The 17,129-nt window shown below is 32.0% G+C and overlaps 3 protein-coding genes across 3 annotated transcripts; 1 reads left to right on the top strand and 2 right to left on the bottom strand.

The window, feature by feature from the left end:
• The first annotated feature begins 683 nt into the window (after positions 1–683).
• LOC110611922 (calmodulin-like protein 2) lies at positions 684–1,394 on the top strand. The gene has a single exon (XM_021752490.2). It carries the CDS (start codon positions 720–722, stop codon positions 1,272–1,274), a length of 555 nt encoding a protein of 184 aa, XP_021608182.2. The 5' UTR covers positions 684–719; the 3' UTR covers positions 1,275–1,394.
• A 117-nt stretch (positions 1,395–1,511) lies between these two features.
• On the bottom strand, positions 1,512–3,962 carry LOC110611920 (basic leucine zipper 9). The gene is made up of 6 exons (XM_021752489.2): positions 3,302–3,962; positions 2,572–2,686; positions 2,351–2,483; positions 2,190–2,265; positions 1,980–2,105; positions 1,512–1,906 (listed from the first exon to the last, which is right to left on the bottom strand). The coding sequence occupies exons 1-6, from the start codon at positions 3,512–3,514 to the stop codon at positions 1,661–1,663; spliced, it is 909 nt and encodes a 302-aa protein (XP_021608181.1). The 5' UTR covers positions 3,515–3,962; the 3' UTR covers positions 1,512–1,660.
• Positions 3,963–8,474: 4,512 nt separating this feature from the next.
• Positions 8,475–9,825, bottom strand: LOC110610969. The gene is made up of 2 exons (XM_021751050.2): positions 9,597–9,825; positions 8,475–9,079 (listed from the first exon to the last, which is right to left on the bottom strand). The coding sequence occupies exons 1-2, from the start codon at positions 9,762–9,764 to the stop codon at positions 8,540–8,542; spliced, it is 708 nt and encodes a 235-aa protein (XP_021606742.1). The 5' UTR covers positions 9,765–9,825; the 3' UTR covers positions 8,475–8,539.
• Between the last annotated feature and the right edge of the window lie 7,304 nt (positions 9,826–17,129).

Below are 17,129 nucleotides of genomic sequence, written 5' to 3'. Positions count from 1 at the left end.
ATCAATCCCTTAAATTAAATATATTCCCATTTTTCTCAAAATTTTCTACTTTTGTATATGGTTAATATTTGAACCACCCAAGTCATCTTTTTTTCCCCTAAAAAATTAGAATGTCGAAACTCGAAATTAAATTTATCAAGCGAGTAATATCTTTAATAATTAGACGGTCATGATTCATTTTAGCACTATTATATTCAAATTTTATTCTTAGAAATAGAAAAAGAAAAAGAAAAAGAAAATAATAAAAAATTTTATAATTTTAAATATTAATAAGTAATGATGAATATATAAATCTAATTTAGAATTAATAATGAGATATTTCTGTTGTTTTAGATAATCAAATAGGTTTCATCTATATATCCAGATAGGCTAATGCCATGTATGAGTTCAATTAATTTGCTATTAAAAGAATATGTGCATGTATGGAATCCATGCACAGAACCAACTAGGATATTCCATCCAATTTAACTTGAGCAATAAATAAAATCATCATATCATATGCCCATCACCACTTGTAGCCAGCTAGATTTACAATAATTTAAATAATAACAGGATTAGGATAATTAAATGTGGCAACAGAATGGCATTCCAAGTTATTTTCATCAACATCAAGGTTATTTATATGGATTACCCACTATAAAACGCAGATGCCGCTGCAGAAATTAAAGAAGGAAACCAATAGGCTTGTGAGAATTATTCGAGTTTCTGAGCTTAGTAAAATGATGAACATAACAGGAGGAGTGTGCTCTAGATTGGTTGGAGACCTAGTGCAAGCATTAGGAGTTGCAGCAGGATCAAGATCGCCTTCTGCTGATCCAACTCCAATTTGCAACCCTGTAAAGAATACAGCTGAAGTTGACGAGATGATGATCCAGGCCTTGACTGATGTATTTGGGATGGAAAACAATGGTAAAATAAAGAAGAAGAACGCACGCCAAGTGGTGGAGAAGCTTGGCTTGATGTATGGCCATGAAGAAGGAGGAGAAGAAGAAGAAAAATCAGCTGCATTAATGGACGATGAAATGCCAGTGGAGGAGGTGCTCAGTGGGTTGGAGAAAGGGTCAGAGCGGCAGCATTTGCTGCATGAAGCATTCAAAATATTTGATGAGGATGGCAATGGGTATATAGAAGCGGTAGAGCTGAAGAGGGTGCTTCAATGCCTGGGCCTGGACAAGGGTTGGGATATGAACGATATCGAGAAGATGTTGAAGGTTGTTGATTTGAACTTGGATGGAAGGGTTGATTTTAGTGAGTTTGAATTGATGATGAGCTAATTTTTTTTTTCTCAGTAAATGTTAATTTTTATATCCTTTTCCAAGATTTTATTTTTCCCAAATAACAGATGAGCAAAGCTGCCAGATGTTAATTTTCGTAATCCAGACTAATTATTTGCCATCCTTTTGCTCTTTGACATTCTTTAAAATCAATCAGCTTATCTCCCTAAGCTTCACATTTCATCCTAAAATTCAATAGATGAATTGTAAGTAACAGGTATGCATGAGGAGCATGAATTAATTGAATACGTTAGAACCATTCATTTCTTATCACCTATCGACCAAAAAAACCTACCTGTTTAAGCAAGAGTAACTTGCAATAAGGATAACAAGAAACAACTTAAGGGACAGCGTGGAGAGACCATTAGTGAGATTGTTTGAATCTATCATGGCCAAAGTTCTGAAACACAGCTATTCCTGAGATTGACGTTATTAAGATTATCAATTCCAGGTCCTGAAATTGTCAATCCACCAACATATGATGAGGCATCTTCTCTGTTGATTGTGATGGTTGGTGAAACTCGTAGATTATGGTTATTCAGCGATTGAGGAGAAGTTAGATGATTTTGAACAACTTCATTCATGTTACAGGTCAATGAACCTCGAGTCACCATATCTTCAGCCAGCTTCACCTGGTTCATATCACAAATTCCTTTAAATACCTCAGAATGTAATATCAAATTGAGTAGCAAAATCACAACTTACCTTTGCCCTTAAAGCCTCCACGTCTGATTTAAGCACTCGATTATTTGTATCAGCATCACGATATTGCTGAGTGGCAACTAGAAGTTGTTTGTACAAAGAAGCATTCTCTCCTGTAAGTTCCTCAACCTGAAATAATCCATCAACCAACTTATGATTTTGCCCTCTCTCTATATGTATGCATTAAATTTGATCATGAATTATATATGATACCTGCGATTCAAGATCGTGCAAATGTGCTTGTTTTCTTTTTCTTGAACGTCTAGCTGACTCTCGGTTTGAAACCATCCTAAACGCCATAATGGGAAAGAAGCATAAACATAAACGGAGTTGTGGGATCCCAACAGAGAGTTGAGAGTGAGTGAGTAGTTTACCTTCTAATGCGTCTTAAATCAGTGGGATTTGTGCTCTGTTCACAAGGACCTGCTTCTATCTCCACCTCTTCTTCATCGTCTGAGGAGCCACTGCTGCTCACTCTTGTTTGTTTTGGTTTATTATAATCTGAAACTGGACTCTCAACTCACTCAAATTTCCAGTTTATTCAAATGTTACTGAATAAGAATAAGAGTTTGTGCTATAAAAAGTTGGAACATACCACAAACTGATGACTGGGCGTCAATGCTAGATTGCTTGGAGCTCTTTTGTTGAGAGTGAGACCATGCCTCAAATGACTCTGTGAGTCCACAACTCGACAACCCATTTATCATGTCCTGCATACAAGCATTCTAAGCTATCATCCTCACATATCTTGATAAACCTGAGATTTTCTTGTTCACGCCAGGAAAAAAAGAAAAAAAACATATGATTAATTTTCTTGTAGATTAATCATTCCTTCATTTTGAATTTTAGCAAAACACCTCTACATCTAAATTCTTTTTTATTAATGCTTTAGCCTTTAGTGTTGAGATTTTAATTTTGTTTTTTTTTTTAACAAGATACAAGAAGTGATTTCCCTGTATCCAAGAAGAAAAAAGGCATTTGAAGGAATGGCCGGCTCAGTCCGTTGGCTATTCCCTAATTGACATAAAAGAACAATTTAATTAGTTTCAATGATTGGGATTTTTTATTCAACCAATAATTGTAGGTTCAAGTCAGCATGTTTGTCCTAAGTCATTTTGTTTATAATTATCTGTCAACATATTATTATTAGAGAAGTGAGATAATTAAGAGAAAGTAGAATGATAAAATTATATAATTATTGTGATTCTTAGAGATACAGATAAAATTTAGAAGAAAATTACAGCTAAAAGTAAAGGGGGACAAGTATCTAAAGAGGATGGAGTTGATAAGAAATGCATATAACGTAAATGATGAAAAGTCCAAACCAGAGTTTTGAAGCAGAAAGAGAAATCATCGCCAAATAAGCCTTCGACTTCGAGCTCAGCAGAAAGAGAGTTGTCCCGATTTCCCTTCATTTCTTCTTCAGGTTTATAAAATTGGGTTTTGTTGATAGCCTCTTGGAGGGCCACTTCTGACTCGCTTCCTTTCATTTCAGCCTCCTGCTTTCCTCTGCTCCATTCCTTTCTACTTCCTAGCATTGCTACTTCTTTGAGAGAGAAAGAGAGAAGGGGAAGGGGAAGGCTTTTGAGCAAGTGTTGCGTTGATATATAAAGGCAGAGCAAGTAAAGTAAGTCTCTCTCTGCCAGTTAAAGAAATTAGGAAATGGAGAAAGTGGAGCCAGCGGGAGTTCAAAGTTTGCCGTGTTAAATTATAGAAAAGTCCTCGAGATTTTGCCTGTAATTAACGAATTTACCTTATGTCTTTGTTAAATAACAAGGCAGAGCAGGGATATGATTGACACGACAATGAGAAAACAAGGGAGGTTGATTTGGACTGCCACCGACCTTATAAGAAAGCAACAAAGGTTGCTGATTAGATGGCTGCCTCCACTGAGTAATAAAAAAGAGGTCTTCAGACTGGGCAATACCTAACTTTGTACGGTGAAACACATGACGTTGCACCCAACTTCAACATCACTAGTTGAATCATTTTACTTCCCTTAACAAATCCATCCTTATTCATATGCTCTTTTGCTTCCTTGCTAATTAAATCATCTTCCTTTCTCATCCATCGGGGCTTGCTTCCTTGGTAATCAAGGAATAGATTATGAGGGTTGTTATACTATAGATTTTAAAAATAAAGTGAGAAATTTGGATTTGTTTCGGAGGCAAAAGGAGCATCTCTCTGGGCTTAGGTTTGCAAATTGAGCCCACTACCTTACCCAATCCTACAAAAATAAAAGGATCATCTTCTTCCAATCGGATTTGCAAATTGTAAATTTTTAATATTCTTTGTTGAATTTTTTGAGCTATCACTTCAAAAATCTCACATTATAATTTAAGAAAATTTACTTATGGATTAAATCAATAGAAATTACTCATATATATATAGCATTTTTTGTAAAGAGTATAGACTTGAAGGTTAAAGAAAGCCCGGATTGGCTTTAGATTGGCCCCATCATATTTGCTAATGGGCCTCAAACCCTCAACCCAATTCCGTTAATTTCTTTTTTTTTTTCTGTAATGAGACAGTGTCTTTTCAACTATTTTTCTTGCGAGAATTACTTTCATATTCCTAAACTCTTAAAAAAAATTACCAGTTAATTCCTATTTCAAAATTATTTAATTAAAATATTTATATATTTTATAAAATTAAATTATTAATTTTTTTAATAAAAAAATTTAATAATCAACTTATTTTAAACTTAATTGAATAGACTAAATAAAATATAATATAGACTAAATAATATAAACAACTCAATGCAGCTAATGATTTTTTTAATAGAAAGATTAAAGTATTACATTTTATAAAATATACAAATATTTTAATTAAGTGATTTTGAAATATATATATAAACTAATTAATTTTGTAAAAATTTAAATACTTAATAGTAATTTTTTTTTTTTTTTTCATAATCTTAAGAAAATATTCACCAAACTTTTTCTGTGGCATAGGAAATAATCGGAACACTAGAAAAAGCGCATTGCGGAATTTGGGCATGGATGACCAAAAAATAATTAAAAACTTAAGAATTTTAAAAAATGTAATTTAATTTATTTTTTATATATAAACTAACTTTTTTAAAAAAAAAAAAAAAAAACAGCTTCGTAGCTCAAATAATAAAAAATTATTACAATGCCTAAATAAAACTAAGCGAGTAATAGAATTAATATAAAAATATGCTAACTCGCGACAGTGTATGAGCCACCGTGTTCATATTGAAATACCTATTTACCCAACTAATGAACAAATGACTGTTTTGCATAGGTAAAGTTTTACATTCAGCAATTATTAAATCAAGACTCTAATTGATTAATTGATGAGGAAAGAGCACATTGACACACTAGCTATGAATCAGATTCAATTGGCACATAATGTAAATTTAAGGAAAGTAGCCACATTAAGGTCTCGTTAAGTACAACAACCTCAGCTACTAAAGGAGAAATTGTCCCAGGATAAAAGCCCAGAAACCACTTAGCATAGTACCAAATTCATCACAGACCATTGCAGAAAATGAAAAATTGCATTTCAGAGTATCTGAAATTGGCTAGGTCCATCACGGAAAATCAAATGCATTGGGACGATTATCAACTTAAGATAAAGAACAACAATGTTGCTACAGCCCAATCATGCAAGACCAACTTGGAGCTAACAACTTGATATATTGCATTATCCCAATGAATACTATTATTATGTGTATTTTATAGATTCTATAGGACAACGCATCGAAGACTTGCTACATCTGTGGCTGTGGGTTGAGAAATAATCATTTGAAACACAAAATGCCGGAAAAGAAAGGGATTGGATATCCCAATCATGAAGACCAATCAATCTCTAATATTATGTAACGGCAATGGATATAATAGATGAGATATTGATTTTGAACCGCCTGAACAAAGAAGACAATAAGGATCAAAATTACTCTTCAATCATGCAAATTATTCTTAGTGGAAAAAAAAATATATAATACACACCGCATAAAATTCTTCATTTTAGGTGGTATTTGTAATATTTAAAATTTGCTTCAATCATCCGGTTTAGACAATAACTTAAAAGAGTGGATAAAAGACAACGCAACATTACAATTTGATTTCAGACTGTATTCACTTACATTATGGGTATAATGCTACACCAAATCATCTTTCAAATTTTATCGATAGTTTTATATTTTTAAATTTTTTTTTTATATTCTCGTATAGAAAAAGAACCACTTAATATGTAGTTTCATTGATACATTTCAAAAAATTTACTCTAATCATCTGATTGAGACAATAACCTAAAAGACTGGGTAAGAGACAACGCAACATTACAACTTGATTTCAGAGGTATTCACCGTTAATGTTATGTCAAATTATCTTTTAAATTTTATCGATAATTTAATATTTTTAAATTTTTTTTTCATATTTTCCTAGAAAAAAAACCATCTAACATATAGTTTTATTGATATATTTCAAAAAATAAATCAACTAGTAAATTTTCAAAAAATGGCACAACTAGCTATAAAACATGAATCCATCTTCACCATGTGCAACCAAGGATCAGATCAGACATTAACACTAATACCATTTCCAATTTGCCAACGCATGCCGCCATGAATAATAGGTTGAGATAATAAACTTCTCCAAATAAAATTAGCATTACACCCTAAACGATATTAACAAAGTCTCTTGAAAAATAATATTTTGTTTTGAAAGTTTGAGACACAATAAGAAAGTGTTAATCAATTATTAATCTCCAACTTTATTTTGTAAGTTTGGCTAAATTAGAAAAAGATAAATCTTAAAAATCCATTCTTCCATAATGCTTTGAACCACACATCTTATCCATAAACACTAACACTGTATTTAACTTCTATCTTTTTTCGCCCAATAAAATTACAAAAATGTAAATCCTAAAAATTTATTTTTTCATAATTCAAACATGCGATCTCATGGAGTTTTTTATCTTTCATTTTTCTTCGCCCATTGAAATGGATTCATCATTCATTGCAGCTCCTTCAAAATGAAATTTGAAATTTGAAACACGATTGTAAGATAAAATAGAATTGAACACATTCTCATGAGCTCGATTAAAAAACTAACTTTTTATTAAATATGTTTTTGGATGTTATTTGTATTTATGGTAGATTTAATTTTTTTTTTTATAACTTTTCATATATAATATAATAAATTTTAGTATTTTAATTTTTCAATGATACATTAATTAAAAAAACTAAGAAGATCCTTAATTATGTAAATAATGAAATTCAAAAAGATGGTTTGAAAATATAATCTAATATTATTTAGGAAAAATAAAATAAATATATAAAAAAAAACCTTCGACATATCCATGCAATTATTTTTTTAAAAATTTTGTTTATTTTTTTATTTTTAAAATAATTTATTTCATAAGGATCTATTACTAACAAAAATTAAGCTCACATCCAATTAAAATCATTATCTAAAATTTTCAGTTTTATAATGTGAAATTAACAGTTTTTTCAATTTTTTATTTTTCATGTTAATTTAAAAGGAGAAAAAGTACTTATAATAAAATCATTATTTTAATATAGTTTAATGTTACGTTATATATAAAATTATTATTTTAATTTTCAGTTTTTAAAGGGAAAGTAACGTTTTTCTTTTAATTTGATTTGTAATAAAATAAAAACTTAATTAAAAATAATTTAAGTAAAAAATTAAGAATCTTGATTTACATAAATTCTATAAATAATTTAATTAATAAAAATTTAAAATAAATTAATTTTAACTTTTAATAAAAATCTAATCTTTATTGTAATAATATAAAAATATAATGGATTTTTTGGTATTCCTTTTATTATTCTCTTTAATACAAATTAGACCATAAAATTCATAATTAAAAACAGATTGAGCTTCAGTATTAATGTTTAAAATCTTATCTACTTTTTTTGGGAAAAAAAACATAAATTTGTAATTCTTAATCAATTTTTAAAATAAATTGATCAAAATTTTTTTTTGTAGAAGGCCCGTTTATAGAATTTTAACTATTTTTTTAAAATTTGATTTTTTAATTGAATTTTAAGATAAGTAGGATTAAGAACTTTTAGTTTATATTTATACTAAAATTAAAAATTTTAAATTAATATATATTTAAAAAATAATTTAAATAACTTAAAATTTTAAAACCATTTTTTATAATCCAATTATCCTTCTCTCTCCCTGCACTTTTGTATGTACTATTTAATATTTTAAAATTTAAAAAATAAAATTTACATATATTTAAATTTATTCAAAAAAGATGTGTAATTTTTCTTTTTAATCCTTTTACTTTTATTTTTCAACGACGTCTAAGATTTGCAGTATTGAATCAGCATGTTTAAAGATACTTGATGGATTTTGGGTGTTCTTCTTCGAGACCTGATCTCAATCCGATGTAAAAAATTATGTGATTATCTCATCAATTTATCATGTTAATTATAAATTGATTTTCAAATTAAATAAGCCTTAAAAAAAAAAAAAGAGAAAGATAGATCTAGAGTTGGTTAATGAAAACTCCAACTGATATGATATTAATAATTACTAGACAATTACTGAATACACTCCTCATACAAAATCCCTATCCCCATCCCCATTGTTGACATGGCTCTTTTTCTTGGTACTGCTGACCACAAAGTCTAAATTGTAAAGCACTGGGATCATCGTAACAGAGCACAGGAACACCAGCACTGGCCCAAATATCCACAACAGAAAGGGCATGGCTGCGTAAAACAGTCTGTTGCCCACTGTGTTCAGAACAAAACCCTTCTCTAGCAGCTCCGTTACGTAGTCAGGGGTCACTATGGACATGGGGTCAGGTGGAGTGTTGATGAGCAAGTTCACCTGGTTCACAAACCTTATGGACAGAGAGTGGCAAAAGAATGAGAAGAGGAACAAGCATAGCAGGGTCACATATTTTAATGCCACCATGAATTCACCATGAGCCCCGTATACGGCATCGTTTAAAGGTTTCTTCACGCTATAAGTGCTGCTTATAATGGCTGCCAGCCCAGCTGAGAGAAGGATTGATGTAGTGGCCATTAAGGTGGATCCCATTATCAAGTTTCTAAGCGTTTGGACGGCCAAGATGTTCTTCTTGTCGTTGTCCTGCACCAGATTTTACATTACATTAACCACACTCTCTCTTTGTCCTATACGTATATACTACTCTTAACAGTGCCGTTTGGTACTAGAAAAAGCAATCACATTTCAGGAAAAGAAAAGAAAAGAAAAAAAGAAAGAATTCTTGCTTTTCATGTAGACCAGCCAAGGCATGGGAGGTTATGAAAGATGTTTGCTTCAAGGTAACTGCCTATTTCACAATGAAATTTGTGCAGTGCAGGCATCTCAATTATTGATGATGCAAAAGTGATTAAAAAAAGCCAGAAACAAAAAGGTAAATAAACTATTGATCATCTTCTTCTTTCCCATGTATATATGCAGCAGCTTCAACATTGACAGTAATGGTGAAGTGCAAGCATAAATATATAATGTATGTAGAAAAATTTGAACGTTGTCACCTTTGTTTCCATGTGAACATGGTTAATGGGAAATTATAAAGCCTACATGCATGTATAGCAAATACAATCAATGAATTTTAGGTGAGTGTTATTAGATTAATTACCTTCATCATGGCAGATACCCAGTAGCGGCGGCCGCTTGCGTTAGTACCAATGATGGTGGAGAGAGGTTGTGTTCTGACCTTATGCCATAACCATATGTGATAGGCCAGGGTGATAAAGAATCCAAGCGGAACAAGTATGACATCTAGATAACATTTTCTCCACTCCATCGATCCCTGCCCTGAACTTCTCTTGATTAATTAAAATTTCTTCGCCTTATCGTGTAAGCTCCTGGCCATCTATTTATAAAGTGTTGGAGAGGTGTATGTAGACCCGTTTTAAGTGAGAATTCAATCAACAAAAAGCATACCCCCTTCCTTCTTTACCCCTTCTTTTGGTTTCCCCTTTCTGTAAGTTCCATGATAAGCCTAATCTCTTTCTTTGTAATTTTATCATTTTATTATTATTATTAGCTTTAAAGCGTGCCCCACCCCCCATTTCTTATATTTTACGAAAATGGGACCTTCAAGTATTCCATGAATGGAAAACTCATCCCCTTCCTTTTTTTTTTAATGTTTTAAAGGAGTTTGATATTGTGAGATTCAAAAAAATGGTTTGAGGAAGTGGTTGTGTAAAATTTGTCGGAGAGGAAGACATTTTCTTCTGTCGGCTAATGACGCTTAATCGCCTCTGTGTTACAGTGTCATCTGTCTCTATCACTCAGATCTGTACGTCCTTCTCCATGCCATACGAACTTTTAATTATTTCGATACGCATGCGAATAGGACTGCGAAGTGATTAGACTAAATATTCTTTTATCAGATTACCAACTGGACTACTTCCCATTAAATTTGGACTTGCGGTGGATCCGACCTGCTTCGCGTGTCTGAATCGAGATTTGAAATGTTGGGTTGGTCAACTTAAAGGGGGCTTGATGGGTTTTGGGCCAGTGCTCTTCTCATGGGCCTGGTCTCGCCCAAAGTAGAGAAAATTCGGCGGTTATCGAAATTTAACAACAATGTTACGTATTGTTAGGTATTATTCAATTTTATTATTTTAAATCAGTTATCTAATTGTAAAATAATAAACGAAATTCAAATAACATGATAGAATAATATATTCTTGCATAATTAAATGAGAGATATTACTTTTTTCTTACTCATGAAACAAATATTATTATATATAAAGAGAGAATATTATATATTAGTATAAGTGTGGAATTCATCTGTTACAATTAATGTATGGAGAATATTATTCTGGTATATATTCTAGTAGATAGAGATTCAAGAATAACATGTAACACTCATGTACACTTTAACATTTCAAGTAAATTGGAAACATGATTTTAATGATTAATGTTATATGTAGGGTGGTGTACTTTAATTCCAAGAATTGAGGAGATGGACCTAAAGAAGACTATAGGCAAAGGTTTTCATGGAAAATATAAATGACTAATAAATAGATGAAGGGTAATTAAGTAAGATGGCAGAAAGGGAAATGAGAATAAAAGGAAGGGGTAAAATGGGGAAATAAAGAAGGTGATAATCTGACAAGGCGCAAAGAAAGATAAAAAAGGGGAAAGGAAAGGAAATGGGAAAACACGCCACTGTGATGAGAGAGTGAAGACAACGTGCACGCGCACTATATACGGAACCGTTTCTGCAAATCAGTTGGTGAATGACATTATGACTCATCTCCCTCGTTTCGAATTTCTTGTTAAAAAAAAAAAATCACCACTCCCTTTTGATTACAATTGACTAATAAAATTTTATTGTTTCTTTAAAATTGGTTAATTAAATTAATTTAGAAAAAAAAATGACAATGGAAATGTGATTTCAAGAATTTGATTTATTAAGTTGACATAAGGATGATAATGGAATCGTATTCAGATTCCACCGGCACAAAGTTGAAGCCAAACCAGATGGGAATGGGAATATACCAAGTTCAGAATAAATTCTTTTCTTCTCTCTCTGATTTTATCTAATTATTTTCAAATTACAGTTAATTAATTAGTGGGATACTCATTAAAAAATCAACCATAATATATAATTTTCCTGAATTCCACACATATTCTTATATATACTTTCTTTTTTCCATTAATCAACTTTGCAAATTGGAATTTGATGACTGTGTTAGGCCACCTCATCAATGTTCTTCAATTACTTATCTACCTTCACATATCCTAATTTGGAATCTTATGTTCTATAGCTTTACCCCCCAAAAAAATTTGGCTTTAACTAACATTCTCAAATCTAAAAAAAAAAAAAAAACACTTAGTAACTAGCATTCAGATAACATAAAATTTTAATTAAATGTTTATCATATTAAGAAATTATATAAGTGGAATTAAACACAATGTCGTTGACAAACTTACTAATCATTAAAATTGAAAGGATTTGCACTCACACAAACTTAGTCATGAAATAGATGCATCTGAATAAATTTAAGAGGTTTCAAGTTTTACTCTCTTAATTTTTAAATTTTCATTTTAAAAAAAAATTGAAAGGATTTCAAAATGGAGTGAAGGTTATAAAAATGTTGAAGAAGCATAGCAGTAGCACCTTTATTATTATGGATTTGCTTTTTCTTGGCTTTATAATGCATTAATAAAATGGGAAATTTTCTTAGACAGAAATTCAAAAGGTTTTTAAAGGATCTTTTGGATCTTCCAATGATCAATGGGCTTCAAATGTTTTTTCAAAAAGCTATTTTGGCTGGCTTTTTTTTTTTTTTTCTTTGTCACCTTCTCTGCATGCACACGTAAATTATTTTGTCCATTTTCATTTTATGATATTCAATAATTTGTTTGTGTTTGCATATTAATTAATATTTTATAGCCACAACCAACTAAGCAGTTCTATATTAACTTTAAAAATTGCAATTACTGCTATTCTGATTATGGAATATTATACTAATGATTAATTAGGTCTAATTGATAATAAATTACTCCATCCCATGCATTCATGAGCTTTTAATGGAGGCAACTTTTTTTTTTTTTGGATAGTTAATGGAGGCAACTTTAAGAATGATGTAATGTTTAAAAATTGACATTACAATTGATAATTCATTCAAAATTCACAATTCTAGTAAGAGCTGGGATTGATATTAATAAAAATGTATAGTATAGAATATTAAAGATAAGATTTTAATTATATATCATGGAATATTTGATTGATGGGATTGGTGATTGATTGAAGAGTGTTTGGATGTGTAGTAACAGGATTGGAGTTGAGGTGAATGATCATGCATCTCTCATCAATATGCAAAACAAAGAAATAAAATCCAAGACATGCATGAGCAAGAGACAAGTGGGTGGAGTGTGCATGTAATTTTCATATTCCAATGTTTCTTTCCTTTACAATACTTAATTATATATCCATCCATCCAATAGGAATAAGAGGTAATGGAGGTAAGAGTTTTTGGATGTTAAATATATATTGTCCAGTGGATAGAGGTACGCATAGGCCATGGCCATTTCGATAATTGGTGTAGGTTTAGTGCTCCAATATATGGAAGCTTGCGTTGCCTTGCCTGCTCAAAAACGGGAAGACAACTTGAACCCATTAACATATACGAAAGCCTCCTGATAATCATTAGGTCTCTCACCCATTTGGGCTGAGTCGGGCCCATAAAAGCAAATCAAGCTTTGAGATCGAAACACTTCTAGGTGGGTCTACCCAATGGCTTCGGTTCGGAGCCCCGCCTGAATGATACACTACAAAATTTTTTCGGATTAGTAACAGATTTTTCCGTTACTAATCAATGAAAAATCCGTTACTAACCAGTTTAGTAACGGATTTACATCCGTTACTATGAAACTCGTTGCTAATGCAATAGTAACCGATTAGCAATCCGTTACTGATTTGGTAACGGATTTAGTAACGGATTTGTAACGAAATTTAGTAACGGATTTCAAATCCGTTACTAATTTAATAAAAATTAAAAATATATAAATAAATTACATTCGTTACTAAATTTAGTAACGGATAGAAATCCGTTACTAATCCGTTACTAATTTGATAAAATAAAAAAAATATTTTAAATTTATATTCTGTTATTAAATCTATTGTTAATTTTAAAAATTATATTAAATTATTAATTTATTTCATTTTTTTAAATGGAATTAATTTATTTCATTATATTTTTTTTTTTGAAAAAGAGGGATAGAGCCCTTTAATTTATTATACGATCATGAAAAATATTCATACAGTCAGCATCCAAGAGGAGCTTAATACTAGATGAAGGCAAATCAATAAGACTTATACCAAAAACTCCACCATGCGCACTATTTGCAAGATAATCAGCTATCATATTAGCTTCCCTATATATTTGCACGACCTTAACCTTCCATTCCCGCCGGATAAGAGCTCTGCAATTAATAACTAAAGACTGCAGTCTATAAACACCACTGCCTTGACCTTGAAGAAGCTGAACAGCAATTTGAGAATAAGTTTGAATAACAATTTTCCGCCATCCCCTACTCCAAGCCACATTCAAAGCATGATATATGGCCCATAATTCTGCCTCAACCACACCACAAACTCCCAACACACAACGAAAACCAAGTAGCCATTTACCAAAACTGTCTCGAAAAGAACCCGCCCAGGTTGCAGCTCCTGAATTTTGACGCACACTACCATCTGTGTTGATTGTAATCCACCCTATAGCTGCTGGTGTCCAGGCCACTCTAATCACTCGACATTGACGTTGAATAGAAGAAGGAAAATAACCATTCCATGCTTGATATATTTCCTTAGCCTTGCCCAAGATTAGTGGGCGAGAAACTGATCTTTAGACTCCAAGATTGAAGGACCGTTCATTGCGAAATTTCCAAGCCCACCAAACTGTAACCATAAAAACTACAGGCCAGGGAAGCTCACCAATACAAAAAGAGCTTTTAAGACACCAAGACAACCATTCCCGGATATCAACGAAGCCAAAAAAGGTTTGGACTTCACTAGCAGGTAATAAATTAAGCCAGCAACTCTTAATAAAGTTGCAATCTCTTAAAACATGTAGCACCGACTCAGACTGAGTACCACAGCTCATACACAAGTCTGAATTAATCCATCCTCTCCGAAATCGCTGAACATTGACCATAATTTTCTCATGGGCAACTTCCCATAGAAAAACCCGCATCCTCTGCGTGCCAGGTGCTTTCCATAATTTTCATTGTATTTTATATTAAATATTAACTTTAATATTTTAAATTTTATTAATTTTATGAGAAAATTATTATAAAATTACATGAGAAAATTTAAAAAAAGAAAAAATGTGAGAGAATAGAAAAAAATGAGATATAAAAGAGAAAATAACAAAAGAAAGAAAATAAAAGAAAATAATGATAAAAATGAAGAGCAAATAAGAAAAAAGGGAAAATTAAAGGAAATGAGAAAAAAGGAAGAAAAAATAGAAAAAAGAAAGAAAATGAGAGAAAGATGAAGAAAAAATGAAGAAAAATAAAGAGAAAATGAAGATATACAAAAGAATGTAAAAAAAAAGGTTAGAGTATATATATGAGAGAAAAGAAAGTAAATGAATGAATAATGAAAGAAAAAAGGAAGGGAAAATGATAGAAAGTGGAGAGAAAATGAAAGAAAATATAAGAAAATGAAAGAAAAAAATATGAGAGAAAATAAAACAAAAATTAAGTGATAAAAGAAAGATCAATAATGAAAGAAAATTGAAGAGAAAATTGAAGAAAATGAAAGAAAATTGAAGAGAAAATTGAAGGAAATGAAAGAAAATGAAAAAAATTGGAGTTAATAATTAAGAAAAAACAAAAGATAAGGGAGAAATGAAGAAATGAGGAGAGAAGAGGAGAAAGAAAATGAATGAAATGAAGGGAAATAAAATGGAGAGAAAGAAAATGAATGAAGTGAAGGGAGATAAAATGGGTGAGTGTATAAATACGCGAATTAGTAACGGATTTAGTAACGGATTTAATCCGTTACTAATTTTTTTAAAAAAAACGCGGGTGAACTAAAATAAAAATGCGGTATTATTCTCCAAATTTTAGTAACGGATTTCTTAATCCGTTACTAATTTTTAGATTAGTAACGGATTTAGTAACGGATTAAATCCGTTACTAAATTTTTTAAAAAAAAACGCGGGCGAACTAAAATAAAAAGGCGATATTATTCTTCAAATTTTAGTAACGGATTTCTTAATCCGTTACTAATTTTTAAATTAGTAACGGATTTAGTAACGGACTAAATCCGTTACTAAACTTAAAAAGAAAATTTAGACTTTGAAAAAATAAAAAATCAATTTTTTTATTAAAAAAATAGTAACGAATTAAATCCGTTACTAAATCCGTTACTAATTATATAATATATTGCATTCCGTTATTAAATCCGTTACTATTTTATTTATTTAATTTATTTATTTAATAACCGATTTAGTAACAAATTTATTAACGGATTGAAATCCGTTACTAATTTTTAGCTAATTTAGTAACGGATTTATAACGGATCTCAAAATCCGTTATTAAATTTATAAATAATTTTATTAAGTAACAGATTTAGTAACGGATTGTTAATCCGTTACTAAATAATAAAAATTAATAACGGAATATAAAATCCGTTACTAATCCGTTACAAATTTGTAACGGATTTAAATCCGTTACTAATATCCGTTACTATTCCGACGGATTTTTGTAGTGATAGGCCGGATCGTTTGCAAGGCCAAACCCGGTAAGAAGGAAGCCGGCCCGGTGATAGGACATGGGGAGAACGAGCAGGCCCTGTCCCTTCGCAGCCCTGTCCACACGCGCGCCGGGGAGAAATAAATAGTCGTCTGATGCTTTCGTACGTACGGATTTGTATGACAAAGACAGGTGGTACTGTAGCAGTGAGACAGACAAAGGGAAAAGGATAAAAGGAGAATGACACCTTCCTCAGACTCAAGTTTTACACACACGTATTAAAAACCCTATTCTCTGGATCTTAGAACATCAATTGGCGCTGTCTGTAGGAACGAATGAGATTTTTTCGTCACCAGAGTTCCACTCTCACTACACCCACTGAGATCCACAATGGCTAACCACAATGAAAACCACGCTGATAATACCCCAAATGACTTGAGTTCTGCCCAAGAAGGACAACAGTTTTCTTTTTCCAACCCCACAACCCCCACTGGCCAACCATCAATGCTGCCCGTTCCCTCATCGGGTTCGGCAGGAAACACACCCCAAAACACCCTCTCCAACCAAGAACTCCAAACCATAACTTTCCAACTACAAAACAAAGCCCACTGGCCAGGACAAATGATGCAACAGAGGGGTCTCAATACCCCATTGAATGTGTCTCCCGTAGTGGAGACAACCCCTATCGTAGAGCCTCAACCCACCTTCAACCACTCAGCCCCTCAACAAAGTAGTCGCGGAGCCGGAGTAAGAAGCGAAAGAGTTGGCGAAGGAGAAGAACCAATAGCTAGGGTGCATGGAAGGAGGGTAAGGGAGCTTATTGACAATGATGAAGCGGAAAGCCATTCCGCAGAAACGGTCGGGAGGACAAGGAGTGAGGAATGGAGAGAATGATGTCACCTGGAAAAGAGGCCGAGGCAAAAGGAGAAAGACTTGGACCACAAGTTGC

Source organism: Manihot esculenta, chromosome 3, assembly GCF_001659605.2.
Source record: "Manihot esculenta cultivar AM560-2 chromosome 3, M.esculenta_v8, whole genome shotgun sequence".
NCBI lineage: Eukaryota > Viridiplantae > Streptophyta > Magnoliopsida > Malpighiales > Euphorbiaceae > Manihot > Manihot esculenta.
This window is presented reverse-complemented; position numbering and strand designations above follow the sequence as displayed.